Below are 20,118 nucleotides of genomic sequence, written 5' to 3' on the forward strand. Positions count from 1 at the left end.
GCTCTGTAGTGGTTCACTCTGCTGTCTGTGAAGATCTGAGTTTTCTAACGGCAGCGCTGGGTGCCGGTCTGTTGGCTGTGCTGGGGCCAGCTGGGATGGTGCGGGGCCTGCGGGAAGGGAGCGCACGGTTCTCCAGGGCCGGGCTCTGGGAACCACCGGCCTCTGCCGAGTTTGGATACGGGCTTCACTAGGGACTTGAGCACGAGTCAAACCTGGAGTCTGGGCTCTCCCTGTCTATACAGCAGGGATAACCGGAAAAACACCCCATCCAGTAATCGCCCATTTATCCCGTGTGAGGTAGAGAAGATGATCCAAGCAAGGTGCTGGCAGGGTAAGGAAGTCTGGCCGGTGCCAGGACTCCGAGGCACTCATCGCCCTGGCAGACAAGCTCATTTTTATTGGTGCTGCTGCTAGGAGCTTCCTTTTGCATATCAAAACATCCAGGCATTATTTTAAACAAAATTCACATTCATGTTAATGAAGTATTTTTGGTCCAGGCTTTGACTGAGCTGTTTGAAATGTTAACTAATTTTTTTTTTAATTAGGTGACTATTGGCAAACTTAATCAAGAAAATTCAGTGGAAAACAATCGTAAGAAGTAATTTCTTAGCAATTTCTTATCCCTTGTCTTAGAGAGAAGTCACCCAGCACTGTGCTTTCCTAATGTACAGCTGCTACTGGGGATAGTCAGGGTCCACACATTGAAAACGCAGCGGAGGTGGCGGCGTTCTGAACTGCCCGCCTGGTGCACCTGGGAGTGGAGGAAGAGGAGCTCGGTGACAGCCAGTGAAGGATTGTCTGTGGTGTTTAACCTCATGTCCAAGCAGTCACAGGAGAAAACTTGTTGCAGCTTTTCCCCTCACGGTGTCAGGGCTTGGGCAGTGGGGGGGTTTCCCGGTGGTGTGGTGATGATAACGCTCCCGCCCCCGCGCTATTTTTCCAGCGTGTTTGTTAATGTTCCTCTAGTACCCCCATAAAATCTAATCTTCTAAAGAGATTTGGAATACTTATATATAATCTGCTGCATTAAGGCCGTCGCTGCATTTATTACTATGGAGATGGCACAGGCAGTTCCCTGGTTGAATTATTCATGTGTCTGGCGGATTTGCACTGCACACAGCCAATATGGATCCGGGCTGTTCAAACAGTGCCTGGCCATATATCAGAGCCCTACAAAGAGGAGGCCCTGCACGTACAAAATAAATAAAATGGCACATCGGCGCACGAGTAGCACCGTCTGTCTGGTTCCGCTACCCCGTTGATAGGTACGGCCACCTAGGAGGAAGGCGAGGCAAAACACAGAGGTTCTTGAGATTTTGGGGGGGGGGGGACAGGTTGCTGCTTTTGTTTGGATTTCTCTTTTTCATATGCAGAAGGCTTGTTCGTTACTCGTTAGGAGTATGTTGCGCTTGGACTGGTGTCCTGGGGGCAGCTGCCTACAGCAGCCCGAGGCCGGCGACTGGTGGTAGTGCTGCTGTACGGAAGGCACTGAAGGCTTCCTCCCACTTGTCTGTAACCTCCTTGGGCGCCTTCTGTGCTGGAATTTTCCATGAAATCCCATATCAGGCCTTCCAGAATTTTTTTATTTACCTGGATTAAACTATTTTGATAAGGATGGACAAGGAGGAATTCTCTTCCCTGCAGGGTGAAATATGTGCTGTGCAAAAAGGTCGGCCTTGGCGTGGTGGTTGGCATTGGAGAAGGGAAACAAAGATGTTACAGGTGCTGTTCTGTTTATATAGATAGACGTTAAATCTTTCTCAAACACATTTTTACATTTTAAAGCTAAGATTTGTGTGGGAAAAGTAAGCATTTTATCAGATGTAGAGTTAATGATTTACTGTGACAGATGCTCTCACCTGGGAATAGCACATTCGCTTTATGCCCAGTGGGAAGGAAAAACCCACCACGCTTCTGGTCTCGGCACGGTTTCTTGGTTCAAGCACACAAGCCAAAGCGTGCCAGGAAAAGCAGAGCGTAGCCGCACACGGTTTGCATCCGTCTCGGCCCATCACAGTGGAAGAGGCTGCAAGAGGGACCTCTGGTACTCGTGGAGGAGAAGCTGGGACCTTCTCTGTGCAACGTGCACTTTCTCACTGGTTACGGACTCGTCTCGCTACCTCCGGATCCTGCGTGCTGGAGAGCTGTGTGAAGTCTGCAACAGGGATCTTCCAAGGGGTTTGGGACATCTGTTCACTGGGTCGACCTGTTCGGTGCCGGCCAGGCCGCTTTGAGGTGCAGGCGCGTGGTCCTCTGGGGATGGTGGGCTGTGACACGGTACGCCAAAGTGCCTGCCAGCTCTCGGCCTTGGGAGACTTAGTTGTTGGGATTAAAAAACCCGAAACCCAAACCAACCAAACCCAACGAAACGCCAAACCCCGAGGTGCGCCCCTTTCCACCACAGTCGTCGCCACGTTGCTCTGCGCGCAGTGGCGTTTGTCCCAGCAACGCCTCAACCTGGGGGCGTAGCCCTGGCAGAGCAGCACGGGAGCTGGTGGTCCTGTCCTGTCCTGCAGCCTGGCGCGGCTCCTCGGGGCTCTCCGTACTTACAGACCCAACAGCTACCTCTGCTCCTTCTGGCCAAAACGTTCCGTAGCCTGGCCGGGCAGGCAGCGCGGTGCAGCCCCACGGGCTGTGCTTCCCCGGCCCTGGCGCGAGGCAGGTTACACCAGGCGGGAGGCGGACGGGGCCGCTGCTGCGCTGGGACGAGCCGTGCTCCCGGGCGGAGAGGGGCGAGCGTCCCGGAAAAGCCGCTCCATCCTCCTCCCTGCCGGGCGGTCGCCTCTCGTGCGTGCCGAGGGCTTTGTACCTGGGCGCTTTCGTCTGCGTGAACTGCGTGACTGGGGAAGCAGCTGATGGGAGATGCATTTAAAAATTACCTAACGTCAACAATTACTAATTTGTCTTTCCTACTGCAGTCCCCGCCAAAACGCTGACCACCTTTCCCAGTGCAGCGACCGAGGGCTTCGCTGTCGCAGCAGCTCTGAACTCCTAAAATCAACAGCTTTCAGATACCGGCATCGGTTTTAGCAACTCCGCGTGTTTGTTACTCTGCTAAAATCTGTTCCTTTCCGAAAATGAAAAGCTGATGCTGCGTTCAGCTTCAACACCTGTATTATTTCTTCTTCCTGTAGGCATCTCGGAGAGTTTTAAGGGTTTGGGTTTTTGGTTGCGTTTTGGTGTTTGTTGCTTGGTTTTTTTGGTGGCTTTCAGGCACGTAGCAGGAGCGAGCGCAGTCTGAGCTGTGGTCAGGCGGTGCTCGAGGAGGGGGAGGAGGAGGCAGAGCGCGCTGGTGACGGTGCTGCGCTGCTTTCGGGTCCGTTCTGCAGTCCACGCTGCACTTCATGGTTGCTTCTTTCTGCCGATTTCAAGATAGCGGAGTGCCTTAGTGGAGTAAGGCTGCGATTTTCATCTCTCGACAGTGTTGAGGTGAAAAAATCAAGATCTAACCCCGGGAGTTACTTGAGGATTTTACCTGGTTTCCATTTTTTTTTTTTTTAATCACTTAACTGCAGCAAGAGTGTTTCAACCCGCGGTGGTAACTCGCAGGCTGTGGGACTCGGGGGCCGAGCTGCTGGTCGGGCTCCACATGCCGACACAGACTCGCGGCATAGATCCCTCTTCATTTGTGGAGCGTTCTCCTGGGAAACCCGGAGCCTTAAAACACCGTACCTGCCGAAGGTGGGGGATAGTGAACTGCTGGATGCCAGCCAGGAACTTTATTCTGAAGACAGACTTGCAAACCCAGCCATCTCATTACGTTGTCTTCCTCCAATAAAGAGAACATACCTTTAATATGAGCGCTAAAAAGGAGGAAATTGGAAGGTCTAGAGAGCAGTTTATAAGAACAGTGGAACTGCTAGCAAGGAAAAGCTTACCATAACCAGGTGTGCGAAGAAGTTGCAAAATAAGGAGTGAACAGTAATGCCTTTTGTCTGCCCATTGATCCTTCTCTGATTATTTGCTGTGTGTGGATCTTGCAATCTTTATTGCAGTTAAAAATAGTTTAATGTTTGTCATACACGTGAGCTGTTTAAGGAATGTGGAACACAAGCAATAGTGTTTGCTGGCAGGCGTTCAAGCACTGACCGTATGCTTTAGCGTGATGCCTGAACTGTGTAGCAAGGATCGATACTGTGGCTAGAGCTCAAATGATCGCTTTTCGACTTAGACTGGAAGCAAACCGAAGACTTGACAAATTTACTGTGTCAAGTCTCTTGTAATGAGTGTGAATTTAAAATACACAACTACCCATCTTCATTAGGAGAAAGAACATTGATAACAGTAAAAAAAAAAAAAAAAAAAAGTATTTTACTGTTTCTAATCATTCACTGAAATGAAATAATCTTAAATTGTATTTTCTCTGCAAGCACCTTTTTAAAAAATTGCCCAAGAAGCTTCACAGAATTCAATTTTCTTAGTGTCTTCTGCTCCGGTTTATAAGCATCCTGACTGAAAATAGAAGCCTTTAGGGCAAGGGCCCCGGCCCTTTCCTCTTCTCCTCCCCCCGTTCCTTTGGCTGTTTCCAGCAGGCACCAGCGGACGGCTCGGTTTTCCTTTCGCGGTTCCTGGTGAATCTCCTCTCACCTGGCTGCCCAGGAGATGGTTCCAAAATGGGACACCAGGAGCTCCCCATAACAATACGCTCCACAAGCCCTGATGGGCAGGACAGCCTGACCCAAAGCCCAGCGTTGGCGTTAGGAAGCGAAGGGAGGACTGAAATGGTGCCGCCTTGTCCACACCGGGATAGAAATGGCTGGGGAGGACACCATTTCGGGAACATCTCCAGCAATGGTGGTCCTCCGAGCAGTGGTCGCTGCCTGTGCTTCTCGCTGGGGGTCAGCGGACGGAAGGACACGTCCGTAGTGCGTTAGGCGGGGCACAAAGCAGAGCACAAGCTAAGAAGTTGGCCTGGACTTAGTTTATGCTTCGCGCTTAACGCTGCGGAAGGCAACAAAGAGGAGCCAGGACCAAGCGCCCGCGTCGGCAGCTTCATCCTGCTCGGGCTCTGCTGCCATCTCCCCTGCAGCGACTGCTGCCTCGGCACCGGCAGCGTTGTGGGAGGAGGAGGAGGAGGAAAGCAAGAGCAGGTGAGGAGGAGATGGCACCGTCGGCGCTGGGATGGCAAGGGAGGAGGACGCTGCCAGTCGTCTCGAGAACAGAGGTAAGGAGCGGAGGAGGCAGTCCCATTAGAGAATTAACTTTTTAATTACACTAATGCTCACTCCTCGGGCACTTTTCATGTCTGAACGATGCTAAAATGTTCCGAGAAGTTCCATTATTACCCTCTTCATCAAAAAGGCAGATCAATATGAGCTTTTTGATAGATTTATGGGCTACTGTTTAATAGATTTCAGAGCTGTAGAAAGCAGTGTTGGGGGGGTGGTGACTAAAGAGTTGTAAAATGGTTCTTGGAACAGTTTGGGAATTTTTTTTACTCTTTTTCTATTTGCCATGGTCAACAGTATGATGTTTTTGCAGAAATGTATCATTCCGATGACAATTTTTGGAAGGTTTCGCAGCATTTCTGGATGAACACAGTGGGAGGCAGGCAGACCGCAGGACAGCTCTGTAGTTAGGGTGCTGAACTGGGATGTGGAGGACCAAGGTGCGTGGTAACTACTGACCTGCTGGCTGTTCTGGGATGTCGATGTACTTTGTTTTGTTTTGCTTGCACAAAATTTCAATAGGTCTTAGTTTTGTCCTGATGTGGAGCAAAACAAATTACAACACAAAATTCTTGTTTTCCAGCCAACCCTGGAAGTACTTCCAGTTGGCAAACGTTTTTATGGTGTTACCCATTTCCAAAGACTCTTAAATCCCCAGGATACGCTATTTCTGTCCTGCTGCAAACCATGCCATGCAAACATCGAACTTGGGAGCACGTTTGCCTCACAGTAGCCTTGAAGTGTGGTGGGTTTTTTCCTCCATCCCGTTTGGTCGCTCTTTTGTTTTTTCACTGGCATTTGGTGTGTCAAAGGCCTGATGAAGATTGGAGACAAAGGGTGAAATCTCAGCGGTCATGGATAACTGGGGACCCAAACCTGCAAATCATGAATGCTCTAGGAACCCAGGAGGGAGGGAGTGGCTGGCGCTCTGCCCTCGACTGTGCTGCTTGGTGGCTCCTGAAGTGCCGGGCAGTTTCCACCCGGCCCGTTCGTGGAGACTTCTGCCTCAGCTCGGACGGTTTCGGCAGGAGCTGCTTCTACCACCCGCACCAGCAAACCCCAACCGCGGCACGGGGCAGGAGGAGGGAGGGCACTCGCTGCTTTTTGTTCTTATTCTGTACCAATAAACACAGAGAATTCTGCTTTTAAATTACTCAAATTTAAATGCAGGTCGTATTTGCTACTCTTACTGCACCTCAAACGGTTCACCAAATCCATGGCTGTAGAGTTAAGCAATGTTGGTCGTCTTTGAAAGACAAAAAAAGGCCAATGTTCAGAGCATGAGCTTTGTGAAAAGGCATTTAAACGTGTATTTTTTTTGCTTTAGTAATGGCCTTGCTTACATACTGTAGTAACCTGTACTCTCCTCCATCCCTTTTGTTTTTCACTGGCGCTTGGTGTGTCAAAGGCCTGCCGAAGGTTGGAGACAAAAGGAACTTCCTGCACAGTGGCTGAGGTTGAGGGCTGGAGGCAAACCAACAGAGAACGTTGAGAGAGTACGAATGGGCTCTGTCGTTTGGGGTGGGTTTTTTTGGTTTTAAACTCAGTTTCTAAACAATTTTAAAATGTAAGCAGCTTGTAATTCTGTATCAATAATAGTTATAATGACATTTATTTGCATGAAACCTATCGAAGTAGGAGGTGAAGACCCGACAGCCAATTTGAAATGCGTTGTTCCAAGTTTCGCAGATGACACATAGTACAAAATATAATAGCATTTGAAGTGCCCAGATAATTAGTTTTTAATGGCCTAAATGGAAACAAAAGGTCTCAAGTGTGTTTTGAAGACACACAGTATTATCAGTATTAACTCATGCAAATGGGCCTTGTTTAAAATAGGTAACACCGACCACGTTGCCATGTGCTGCATGGAAAAGCTGGACAGAGCGTTTGACCTGATGGGTATGATAGAGCACGATGGTTAGTACTCTGACATGCTACTTTTCTTTCATAAATGCAAATATAAATGGGGGGTTGGGGGACAGAAAAACTTGCCAGACATTTAAATATACTGCCAATATCCACATTCTAAGTGATATGGATTGATTTGTGTCAACAAGCCTTAAAATTTCTGTTTTCTAATAGATGTGTATTGAGGTCCCAAATAAACTCCTCCAGCTTTGCCATGCAAGTTTCTACACCATTGCTTTGCATAAACAAGTCTTCAGTCATTTGAATTAATCAGTCTGTCAGCCCATCACCCCACCAGGATTCTCTAACACTTTGAAGAACTGAAATCCCATACGTAATCCCAAACGACGAGGGGACACTGAGTCGGATATTTATATACAGGGCTTGTGTCTCCAAACTGGTAACTTGTTGGTGTTCAAACTTGTCTTTTATTGATGAAATGTTTGTTTGAAACCGTGGGACAAATGTTGTCCAGAGGAGCGGGGCAGGCTCGTGCCTGGTGCCAGCTTTAGCGGGGACTTTCCCACCCCTCTGTTCTCCTCCGCGTCGTATCTGCCCAAGGATTAGGCCTCCTGTCCCACCCAGGATATCTTACTTGGGCCAGAAGTGCCGGTTACTGGATGTCTGGCATCTTGTCCTGAGCTCAGCAAACCTCTTCTAAAACGAAGCCGCCTCGGCTTAAGTCCCCAAACGCTGACGGGATGTGTCCAGCCTTTGACGGTCGGGTGGCCGCTGTTCACGGAGTGGTTTGAAATCCCTTAGGATGAGCTGCACTAATTAGCAAGTGAATCAATTTGTCATGGTATTTCTTCACTCCCAATGTTCACGATATGAATAAGACCAGAGTTTTCAAACTATATACATATCTAAATAGTGTAAAATAACATGTATAATCTAATCTCTTGGGGGGGTTGGATAGATGCGACGTATCGTCCTACTTGTTCAAACTGGTGGATGTACGTTCAGGTGGATAAATCCTCTTCAATTCCGCTTTAGTGGAACAAGATTGTAAGTATATATATTTCACTGAAACTTGCTTGCCTTAATGCTTCCTCAGTCATCTGTCATAACTCCAACCAAAAAAAAGAAAGATTGGTTGGTTTGCCCCCCCCCCCAAAATAATTAAAAAAAAAAAAATCTATGTAATGTAATTTGTCAGCCGTGTATTAAAGGTAATTTACCGTCTCTTGTGCAGGGTTCCACAGCGCTGATGTTAGACACGTTACCTTGGAACGAAGTTGGCATCATGATAGAAGATGAGACATAATTTCTAGTGAACAGTTTTCCTTGGCAAAATTTTCAACTTTTTGCATCCTTGACTGTAGTTAGCAATAACCCCCACCGTGTGAGCGCTCTGAGGCTCTTGGAAAGAAAACGCAGCGCTCAATTAACGTTCAGCCGGTTCTGCGCAAGCAGAAATACCGCGAGGGGCAGAGGGGGAGCCAGGGAAGGGGCTTCTCAAACAGTTGCCCGCACGCCCCCCTTCTGCAAAGCCCGCTGCAGAGCAGCGCGTAACGGGTGCCATCGTGGGATGCACTTCTGTCCTTGGAGGGGTGTTGGCGGGGCCCGTCTGGGCTAGTCGCATGTTTGGTTTTTAAAAAAATATTGTTTTCAGGCCAAAAAGTTATAAATTAACTGTAAGTAGAATTTCTTATGCAAGCACTTCCTGTTCAAAATTATTTCGGTTTTAGTTATCGTCCACTTGTGTCTGCTGCTCCTGATGCAAATCTGCCCATCCAGGTCTCGTCAAGACGTGAAGGTAGAAATGTTCTGAATGGAGTCTGTTCAGGTGAGAGAGAATTTTATGTGAATCTCCTCACCCTAAAACTGTTGTATTGAATGGGAGACAGGAGATTGCTGGGGGAAAGAAAAAAAAGTTGGGATGAGAACTGTCATAGCAGATAGGAAGCCTGGAGGCGGTGAGGATTCAATTCATCTTCAACTTCGGGCAAGCTTGTGCTGCTCGAGGGTTGTGCTATGTTCACTCTTCCGTGAGATAACTGGGAGGATAGGGTTATCCTGGCTACGGACAGGACTTCTGAAGTCAGAACTACTGCACTGCCACGCACGTACAGCTCTTCCTTCGGCTCTGCTGCTCTTCGCTTGTCTCGTTGCATCACCACCAGCTGCTGCTCCTGTGGTGACAGACCGCGCACCAGCGTGATGTCCTTTGCTGGGCGCCAACAGTCCCCTGTGATTTCCATCAGGCTACCGTCTCTCTGCATGGCAAGAGTCCAGGGTAGGAACTCAGAGATCCCTTGCAGCCTGACTACGAAGGAATTGCAACCAAGGGTAAAAGTGGACTGGACGCCATCCTGTGCGACCCGCTCTGGGCGATCCTGCTCTGGCAGGGGGTTGGACTAGATGATCTCTAGAGGTCCCTTCCAACCCCCACCAATCTGTGATTTAAAATCTGGCACTGGACAAGGAGAGGGCAGCACTCGCACCCCCCAGCACGCCTGAGGAACCCTTCCACACATGGCCAAGGTACTCTGAGAATGGAGGTTCTGGGGTTTATAGTCGTGTGATACCCAGTTACTCATGTAGTTCCTCATCAGTAACAAACTGCAATGGTACTGCTTCGTTGATGTAGTTGGAAAACAATCTTGTAATCCTTGTGCATCATCTCAGCCTGATGTTATTGCTTAGATTTGATCCAAACAGGAAATAGTTATTGATAGAGGTTGCCATCAGATTTATAAAGAAGTCATGTGGAACTTGGCAGCTGAATAACGTACCGTAACTCTGTAGTAATAAGCCACTTCGTACCCGTATCTCTGTGACTAAGAGTGCCACAACCAAACCCACTGACTGGTGGCAAATAATCTATATGTAATAATAATATACATAAAAAAGAACTTTATTCTTTGAGTTTCTAGGGTGCTCGTTATATATTCATCTGCTTGGCAATGTATTCTAGAGCAGCCCTCATTTTTTTTGGAAGGAGTAGAGATTTGATCAGACTTTTTTATCTAATACCATGTTAATTGTAGGTAGCATTTCTTGGACTAGGTCTGTTTAACCACAAGATAAACTCATGCACGTATGTTAATAGGGACGGTGGGGAAGGGAGGAATAGCAGGGAAGGGATTAAGGTTGCTACAACACATAATTAAAATAGCAGGCTTATTGTGGGAGAGTTTCATCATTTCAGTGTTAATATATTCTGGATTCTCAAGAAAAAAATGCAATTATGATAGTGGATGTGAGAAGGAAAGGAGATACTGAAAAAAAACCACCCCAACCCAAAAGCCAGGATGTAGAGCAAAATAGTGCTTGAAAAAGCCCTCAGTATCTGTATTACTCAAGGAATAATGTAGATGCAGCTAAAAACCTGGTGGGGATGAGGGGGCAGGAACAGAAAATTAGACTGTGCTCTTCATAGCTTTCATTTCAAAATTCATGGTTCTGCATTGTCCTGTTTAGAGGATTTAGCAGCTGCCCTGTATCTGTGTGATGGAAGTGCGAGGGTTAACGACACCAAATCTCCGATCTATGCCCGATACAAATCCTGTAATTTGTGTACCACCGACAACAAAGACGAGTGTTTTTAGCTATTTATAACCTTGGCTCCCATTGACTTCAACGCGAGGTCAGGCACTTTGCCTTTCTGAAAATCAAACTAAAAAACATTAACATTCACAAATTTCACTTAATAAAACCTGTGGTGTACTAAGGACAAACTAATTAGGACAAACGGAGTCTGATTTCGGCACTGCTGATGAGAACATGGAGCATGCTCCTCCACGGTGTGCTGCGCTTCAGAGAAATTACCAAAGCGAGCAGCCCGGACCGCCAACAACGGGCCAGGAACGGAAGAGGAGGGCGGCAGTAACTGGGGGTTGGTAGTTAGCGTTCCCTTTCTCCCTTCCCGGGCCGCGCTCCTGGGATGGGACGGAACACGTGCACGTGGCCGAGCCGCCCAGGAACGGCCGTGGGAGCCGGCGGGGGCTGCTGGGTGCCCGGGGCAGGGCGGGGGGTGCAGGAGGGGCAGGGTCCCGCTGGCCACGGGTGCTCCCTGGGCTTTGTGCGCCAGTGTCGCTTAACGAATCCATTCCAGCCGAAGCCGGCGGCAGCGAGGATGTCCGTACAGTTCAGGGACAGCCTGGTTTACCCACAGCTGCAGCGACAAAGCCCCCTTGCTCGCCGTGCTCCCCCGTCTCCGGTTGAGACTTTGGCTTTTAGCGCTGGCGTGGTTCTGTCACCTGCTCTAACGACGTTCCTGGGAACCGTAGCAGGGTGCAGGCGGTGCCGCGCGCTGCCAGGGCGTCCGGCGCGTGGGTGGACTGAGCCGTGCTGCTCCCGAAGAGTCTGGTGCACGGTACACCCACTCGCTGCGTGCAAGAGCGTCAGTGGGCGATCGGACAGGTCTCCAAACACGGTGAACTCGTACGCCGGCAGCATCGGGGTCGCACTGAAACATGTAGCTGAAATTATCGTCACTGGTACGCCTGGTCACGCTGAGGACCTGTTTCTATAGATTTCATCAGTCCTCTCCAGCATTCAGGTGCCAAGCGTAGCGGTCCCATCGCTAGGGAAGAGAAGAGTTTGGCCCCATCACCTGCTTGAAAGTAAGTTTATGCAACAGGTTTTCCAAAGGCTGTGCCGTACAGGGAAAGGGCACACAGTAAATCACGAGGCTCTGCTCCGTTATTACACTGGAAGGGGGGAAGTACGGAACGTTCGTCCTGCTGGGCCCTTTTAACGTTTGTAACGAAAATGGAAAATTGTAGAACAAAAGCTCTTCCCTTCTATGTAGTGAGATAAAAAGTACATTTTGAGGATGCTATTAAAATAGCTAATAATTTTTTAATCAGAAACGTATATTTAAAGACAGAAGTGACGTTTTATTAAGAACTATTTTTTGCAAGTATGTGTGCTGCAAACGTCTTTCTATAAACTTTGATTCTTCTTGACAAGCACCAGAAGTACTGTTTTCTTCATCACTTCTGTAAAATATGAGCAAATGTCTTCTACAGATTTTTTTTTAAACTGAAGGATAACCTTAACTACTTTAATTTCATAATTCCTAATTCTATGTCTTCCATCAAAGAAAAAGCAGAAGTAATAATTACATGCTGTGAACCAGAGATGAGCCTGAATGAGACATATTTACACTTTCTAGTAGCACCGAGCAAATAAAGTAAATTATTTTTAAGTCTTCAAAGGAAAGAAAGAAAAACTGGATTTGCCCAGAACAGTGCTATGTTTATCTAATTTTGTCAGAAAGATGAGCAGTAGCCAGACGTTGGTGGAGGATTTTGACATTCTCTCACGGCATTCCCACGAGCAAGCTAGGATCTACGTGGAAGTGATATACGGCTTAACAGTCAGGAAGCAGTTACTAACTCTATGCTTTCAGAAGGGAGGGAGTTGCAAACTTTTCCTCTATTATTTTATTGCTTTGACACCCAAACCTGCCTGCCTCTTTTTTTTTTTTTTTTAATTAGATCTTGGCATGTATTTTCTAATTGCTCTCATTATTTATAAAGCAGTAGCGTATCTAATCACAGAATCACAGAATGGTTTGGGTTGGAAGGGACCTAAAAGATCATCTAGTTCCAGCCCCCTGCCATGGGCAGGGACACCCTCCAGTATATGCTGCTGTGTTATATTTCAGTATATTGCATACACCTACAGTGTTTGCTGTGAAATACTCGACAGGTTGGACTGAATTGTGATAAGCTGTAGTAATTCCCATTGCATTTAACTGATGATGAGGTGACATGGAAGTTCTGAATACCTTCCTTGGATACATTTGGATGACAATTAAAAAAGGTTGTATAAGAGCAGCTTTTTATTTTTTTATTTTTTTCTTATTTAACTGCTACTTAATCCTAGACTATTTGGATTTCATCTTTGCTGTATTTGTATCTTGGTATAGGTTAATTAATTTTCTTTTTAAATACATTTAGTCAAATGACTTTTGCTTGTGAAAGAGTAATGCGGAAGGACAGAGCGAGTAATATTAATTTGGGCGCATTAGCTGAGATCAACACGTAATAAAATTTGCGGAATGAACCCACAACGCCAAAGCAAAAAACCCACCGTGCTGAGTTTGGTTTGCTGGATCATTTTAAGCTGGCAGCCCTCGTCCTTCGGGTCAGCACAGCGGGAGGAGAGAAAGGGAAGAGAAAAGACCACGCGTCTCTGCAGCCGGGGGACAAGGGGGTGCTGGGCCGTCGTCCCTGACCCCAGGTAACTTCCCTTTGGTCTGCGTCCGAGCGCACGTGCAGCCGCTGCGGCAGGCAGTCGTACTCCTGTCGCTGCGTGTGGTGTGGCGTTCTCCTCCTTTCTCACTCCCTGGAAGTCACCTCCCTTGGCTGCACCTCTCGCGGGAGAGAGCAGCGAGCCCTCGGCTGCGCCAGCCGTCAGCTGCTCCGGGCTCTTCCCTGGGAGCCGGAATAGCGTTTTCAGCTGCAGGGGGATCAAGCCCGGCTTTATCACTTCCCAGGCAAAGGCTTCCATCGCCGATTTTATTTGTACACAGTTGAGCACTCCTTCTCTGGGATATTTTAAAAGAATTTAGTTAGATCTGCTTAATTTTTCAAAGGCAGGTTATGCAGGAGGATCCAAGGCTCTGGAAGCCAAGTCGGTAGGGATGCCTCACCGTGGTGCCCGAGCTCCGAGGGACGGAGCGGGACCGTCAGCACGTCCACGCACTTCGCGTTTCCTTTTGGCCAGTTTTCATTCAGGTTATTTGGGTCTCCATTCCACAGCATCAGACTCTTAACCGAGTCCTAAATTAATTTTCTAACGTTGGCAGCAAAGCATTGGAATGCATTGAATTCCCAAATCCCAGGACCTTGCTGAAACTCCTTAACTATAATTGCCTTGGAAAAGGCCTTTGGAACCGCGCTAGCTCAAGTGGTGCATGGGAGCAGCTGTGAGCGCGTCGGAGGGAGGATGAGCCGTGATCCTGCAGCGGGGAAACATCTGGGATTAGGAGCTAGTAAAGACCTTGTGAATATGACCGGTGTTGTAACCTGAATAAACACTTCGGGAAAATTACATGAATAAAATCAACAGACAGTGATGATTTCTTTTTTTTCCCAGGCATTTTAATACAATTATGGAACCTCTGCCAGCGCATTTGGAAACACCAGGTAGAACAAGGTAGGCTGCAAAAGGCTGATTTGACAAATGTCACTAACATCAGTATTCAAAACCTGGAAATTACTGCTAGGAAATTACTGTCTAGGGAAGTCTAGAAGGCTTAATAGAGATGTCATAATAATAGTAAAGTATTTCATGGCAGCAATAAAAATCTAGAGATGCACCTAACAATGTGTGGGAAACTGGGCTTTTGCTAGTATTTTTACCTTAAAACAGAGAAATGGAGCATGTGCAACGCTTTCCTGATTTAGACTACATAGTCTGCTCCTCTGACACTTTTAGAATGGACTTGGTTATATCTTGATTCAAATTTAGTTGATTTTTATGGTGATACCCATAAGTACTACTGAGGCTTCTGGGTTACAGTGGCACGACAGCGTTAAAAACCGTCGTGGTGCTTTGTAGTGTGTAAGAGCTTTTGGGATGCTTGCGCTATCCAGGCTCTAAGGAGATGGTGGGGTTTTGGAGGGTCTCGGTATGGAACAGATCGTAACAAGGCATTGAAGAAACGCTGAGAACACTGGATAATTTTGCCGTATGTGGAAAACTTGGCATAGCCTGATGGAGCACCCGCGGGAAAAGTGCCAGAACCCACCGACAGGTATTTGGAAAAGCAGGAGGAGAAGTCATATTTCGGGCTAGTTCTATGTCTATCTGCAGCGAAAACCTGCCCGAGGGTGTAGCCATGAACCGTAGCGGCTGGCGAGCTGAGCTCCGACCCGGTGCCCACCTGCGGCCGCCGCCCTCCCCTCGCTCAGCCCGGCTGCGGGAGCGGGACCCGCCGGCAGAGGGGGGGGGGGGGCTCCAGGGCCCGGCACAGCCCGGTGCCGCTCTCCCTGCCCCCGCCGCCGGGTCGGGGCTCGGCCCGAAGCCCCCCCCCCCCCCCCCCCCCGCTCTCGGGTGCCGGCCGGTGCTCAGGGCGCTTCGGGGGGGGGAGGCAGAGCCTGGGCCGGCAGCCCGCGGCGGGGAGGGCAGGGCAGGGGCGGAGGGGCCGGGGCGCTGCGGGGGCTCCCGAGCGGGGCGGCCCCGGCGCCGTCCCCGTCCCCCGCCCCGTCCCGCGGGCCCTGCCCGGGCGGGGAAGGTGAGTGCGGGCGGGCGGAGCCGGGCGGGGCCCCTCCCCACACCGCTATAGCTGCCGGCGGCGGCGCGGCACGGGCAGCTGCGGGCGGCGGCGGGGACCCGGCAGCAGCAGGACCCGGCCCCGGCCCCGCCGCCGGTGCTCGGCCATGTGGCGGGCGCCCAGCTCCGCGCTGCGGGTGGCCCTGCCGCTGCTGGGCGCCGCCGTCTCGCTGTGCGCAGGTAGGGCGGGCGGCGGGAGCGGGAGCGGCACCGGGAGCGCCCTGCGCGCCGCCGCCATCCGGGATGCGGGACCGCGCGGGGCGGGGGTGGGGGCGCCGAGCCCCGGGACCCCCCGCCCGGACACCCCTCACCCCCCACACCCTCCCCTTTCCTCGGGACGCCCGGCGCTCCGACAGCTGTGCCCGCCCGGCCGGGGTCAGCGTTGTTTCTCGGGAGGTTAAGGAGCTTAATGCATTTAATTATGATCAGCATGTATACGGCAGAAATAGGTCAGCTGGGATTTACGGGCACTGCCCGGCGCGGAGCTGGTCCCGGCCGGCCGTTGCGGTTCCACACCCGTTGGGGTTTATCGGCGACCCCGGCAGATCCCGGCGGGGGTTCGGCCCGCACCCCCCGCTCGCAGGCAGCCGCTCGGGCCGAGCCGGGCGGTCGTGGCGGGGCCCCTCGCACCGCGGGGGGGGCCCAGGCTCGGAGCTGGGGGCTGCGGGTTCTTCTCCCGCACGGCAGGTGGTACGAAACGCTCGTTCTCCTCCATCTCTTCTCTACGAACTAAACCTGTGCTTTCAAATAACACTCCGTGAACCAGCGGCTATCTTTAAGGTGAAGTAAGGCGCTGTACACTAGATCAGTTTAACATTTTTCTATTAGGTTTACTCCAATCTACTGTTCTCTGGGTGTTTTCACCGCAGGAGTTTCTCGGTGTGATGCTCGTTACGCTCTCGCAGCGAGGGGTGGGCACAGCCCCAAGCTGAAAGGAAGGACTGTGCCCACTCCCACGGCAAAGTGCTCCTGCAATCCCTCCTGTTGGAGAAGGAGGAGTAGCAGAGCTCAGCTGTTGATGCTCGGAGCACTTCTGTATAGTATCGTACATCTGGTAAATCCTTGTTACCTTCAAGGGGGGGAAAACCTGATTTCTCTGAGCTCTTCTCCTTGTTTGTCTAGGTTTTGCTATTTAAGTTTGGAAGCGAACCACAGAAATAGGCAACCCCGTGCTACTCTCCTTTTCCTCGGTATGCTTGAACTGAAGCATCACCCACGCTGTGGCTATTACCAGTTCTCTCTGGAGACCGATACACCAACTCACGTCATCGGCTTTGATTTGCATTTATGTAAAACAGTCTTGCGTTGCTTTGTTCTCTTAAGTTGCAATAGCATTGTCCTCTCTTTTTCTTACCCCGTCAGCTCTCTTTTCAGAGCCTGGATCAGGAACGGTGTGCGTGCGTATGGTCCAGGGTGAGCACACGTCCTCTTCACCCTTGCGGCTCTTTAGAGGGGGCACCAAGGGGAGTTGCACGTACCTAGAAAGGGTCTTCAGGTCTCGATTGCTGTTTAGTGTCAAGTATTTAGCTGTGCGACTGCCTAATCAACGCTACATCTGTCATACTCCACCACAAACCTGTCCGATCAAGATACACGACTAAGCATGCTCTGGTAAACTTTCCCCCCCCGTTCTCTCTCACGCGAGTTTGAAGATGCTGTGCTGGGCAGTGGAGGTCTCCTGAGGAACTTCTGTTGTGCCTCAGTATTCAGGAATATTGATAGGATTAAGAGGAAAAGTATTTTGCTGCCCACGTGGTGAACAGTCCTACTGTTTCCTATCTGTTCTCCTCACGTGGGCTTCTCAAAATTGCTTCTCCCCCCGCCCCGGCCCCACCACCTTTGTTCTATGTCACCTTCGTCTGTGTTGAATTAAAAGCTTTGCATACTCTTCCATACTCTTCACGGCGTTACTTCAGGGGAGCAAAGAGTACTGTGCACGTTTCTAAAGAAACAGGAGCCGAGGGTGTGGACTGCAGTAAGGAAACGTGTTGCTGTACGTGATGGTGGCACGCGAGCCTCTCGTAGCGCTCACCGCTGAATTGTGCTTTGTATTTCTTAAGAGAGCCTTTAGACGCATTCTAAGTTTGTGAGAGTTTGTTTCCCACTTAAACGCATTTTAATCCTCCAAAAAGCAGCCCACAGAAGCCCTAAGTTCTCTCTGATGCGCGGCAAAGATGCCTGCCTGTACGGTAAAACAAGGCGCGGTGAGGTGGCATGTGTGGATCTCCACCGTAACGGGGGGAGTACCGCTGGCTCGTGTAGTGAGGGCAGAGTGGAGAGCACACACACGAGCAGCCGCCGCTCACAGCCAGGTATAACATAAACTTTCTGTTCAAAAATGAGAAGAAAAATAGATTGCTATTGAAAACTGCTGCATCAGGAAAAATGCATGAAAATAGCATAAAACTGGACTCTTGCTGTGTCAGTAGTACTTTGTCGTCTTGTCTTTTTCATATTGTATAATATCCTTGTATTGAGTTATAAACCGTGGCTGAAAATGCCCTGTGAATCTTAAGTCCGAATTTTTAGCACACGGTGTTTTTTCCAGTGTTTCCTATAGAATGTGAACTTGGAGTAAAAGTCCGAGGTACGTAACACGCCTGGCCGTGGCCGTTGCCCGCACACAAAGCCGTGACCCAGCCACTGCACGTCCGTGTAAGTGTGTGTCGCTGACAGCTCCAGAGAGCCACATTGTGCAAAGAGCATCTTCATTCCAGCTTAATAATTCTGTTTGCGTAGTCCTTATTAACTGGTAATATTGAAAAGCCTCCGTGTTGTCAAGCACCAAAATAATATGTCCTTGGTAAGAAGTACTGCAGCAGCAAAGCAGTTGTACTTCATTAAACAGTTTAATTCACTGCTAGGTAGCAAATTATCAGTATGATGCTATCTTCTCATTTCTGTGGGTCACTGAAGCTCTGTTTTCCTAGCTTTTGGTAAAAAGCTTTAATAATAAAAAGGCTTTAATGAAGCAACGTGGATGAGAACTATGAGCACTTAATGGCCTGACTCCATGAGCTACCAGGGTGTCTGCCTATAATTCCTACAGATAAAAACTGTATGTGGGGTGAGTGGGCGTAATTTAATTCTGCTTTTTTGGAGTAGGCTCTGGATCCTTACCAATTGCTCCCAAATGATCATTCTCGGCTGCGATCCGCCCAGGGTATCTTGTCACTTTTGGAGAGCACCGCGGGAATGAGAGCGGTACGGTCGCTGTCCACGCGCGCTGGGATGCAGCGCAGCCGTCCCTCCCTCTCCCAGGACGGAGCGAGCCGTCGGACGTGCCTGTCGATCCACCCGGGGTTGCGTTGGAGCGTTTGCCGCAGCCTGTCTGCGGTTCTGGGTTACGGCATTGAGGTGTCGGAGCTTTCAGCAAAAATCCCTGAACAAAGGGGTCTGGGACGTGGTGCTGCAGCCCCTCAGAGCTGGAGTTTATCACCATATTCTTCTCTGTATCAGGTGCTGGGAGGGATAGGCTCAGGGCTTTTTCCACGCTTATTTTTGCAGGCTAGAAATTCAGCTTCTGCCTTGCTCTGAAGGTTCTGATAACCTGGTAATTAATAAAAGCCCGACATGAAAGCGTTGAGCAGTGAGCAGATGATAGGGAAGAGATACTTAGCTAATAACTCCATCCCAGCTCAAAAATGCAATTTCCTCTCTTGTACCTCAAGTGCTGTTAGGCTCAGGATTATCCTGGATTGTCTCTTGTTGTCGCGCAGAGAACAAAGTCCTGACTGAAGCCCAAGTTGGATGCCTGATTTAGATGCTGGGAATACCTGCTGGGGGGGGACGCCCCTCCGCCCCCGGCAACTTTGGGCGTGCGTAGATGAATCTGGGCAGGTCGCTCTGAGGGAGGCTGGCAGCTCTTGTTGCTTTCGCGCACATCCTGTCCTGTCCCGTCCCGAGCGCTTTCAGCGACGCCGCGGTCCCGGTGTCCCCACGGTGTGAGGATCCTGCCCCTGCCTTAGTGCTGAAGCGAGGGATGTAACCGTGGCTGTGCGGCTGCCCGTGCCAGCCCTCGTTCGGAGCCGGCTGCCTTCCACTGCTGGGTGGAGCCTCCGGAATGCTTTTTTCCCCTGAATAAATGGTCTTTGCAAGTGAAGTTTTTCTTATAGAAGAGAATAGTTCAGTTGGAAGGGGCCTGCAACGATCGTCTTGTCCAACTGCCAGCACGCAGTCGGCACTTTATCTTTCTGTTCTTGGTTCATCTTAAGTTTGGTGGTGGCAAAAATAAATAAAGTACATTAAAAAGTCAATATTTTCTTGATTCCATGTTTACCGGGACGGCTGATTCTAGGTAATCAGAGCAGTGTTTGCAGAACTCACGTCCCTCTCGCTTCTCCAGCGGTACATTCTCAGTCTGACATATACTGGGGCAAAACCAGCGACAGTTAATTAAAAGGGGATATTTTTGGTTTCGAAGTCTTGTTTTGGAATACTTTGGTGGTCTTAGTACAGTAGCTCTAAACCATTCAAATTTTTATCTTCCGAGTCAAACGTCATTCTTCCGTAGTACGTACCTTTTGTGCGGCAGGCTGCGTTTCGCTAGCGGGGAGCTGTGTGGCAGCAGCAGCAGCAAAGACACTCAGCGCGATTGCCTGAGTGTAAACCACCTTGTCAGGCTGTTTTCGGGTGTTGGCTGTATTCAGCTTTCATGCTAGGGATTCTTTTTGATGCAAACCATTTCAGACTGCGGGTCAGTGAATGCTGTCAGCACCGGCTTATCGCAGCCGCCTCCCCACGGACTTTGTACTCTCGTCCGCAGACTGGATCCTCCTTCAGCACCTTATAGACTGACACCAGC

General features: G+C 49.7%; 1 protein-coding gene and 1 long non-coding RNA gene across 7 annotated transcripts in view; both read left to right on the forward strand.

Annotated features, from left to right (window-relative positions):
- Positions 1 to 15,354: 15,354 nt before the first annotated feature.
- The window catches only part of ACVR1C (activin A receptor type 1C), a 35,386-nt gene continuing 30,622 nt past the window's right edge, over positions 15,355 to 20,118 (forward strand). The window contains exons 1-3 of one of the 6 annotated variants that reach the window (XM_054829806.1): positions 15,377 to 15,494; positions 15,758 to 16,094; positions 16,184 to 17,735. Coding sequence is in view for 2 of the 6 variants with exons in the window: in XM_054829804.1 (XP_054685779.1) it covers positions 15,422 to 15,494 (73 nt within the window). In the remaining 4 variants the exon portion in view is untranslated. Of the gene's footprint in view, positions 15,495 to 15,757; positions 17,736 to 20,118 lie in introns of all 6 variants that reach the window. The other 5 variants (XM_054829807.1, XM_054829808.1, XM_054829805.1 and 2 more) reach the window with 5 other exon arrangements.
- Positions 17,729 to 19,570, forward strand: LOC129207946 (uncharacterized). The gene is made up of 2 exons (XR_008577622.1): positions 17,729 to 17,969; positions 18,420 to 19,570. It is a non-coding gene; the product is annotated as an uncharacterized LOC129207946 (long non-coding RNA).

Source organism: Grus americana, chromosome 6, assembly GCF_028858705.1.
Source record: "Grus americana isolate bGruAme1 chromosome 6, bGruAme1.mat, whole genome shotgun sequence".
NCBI lineage: Eukaryota > Metazoa > Chordata > Aves > Gruiformes > Gruidae > Grus > Grus americana.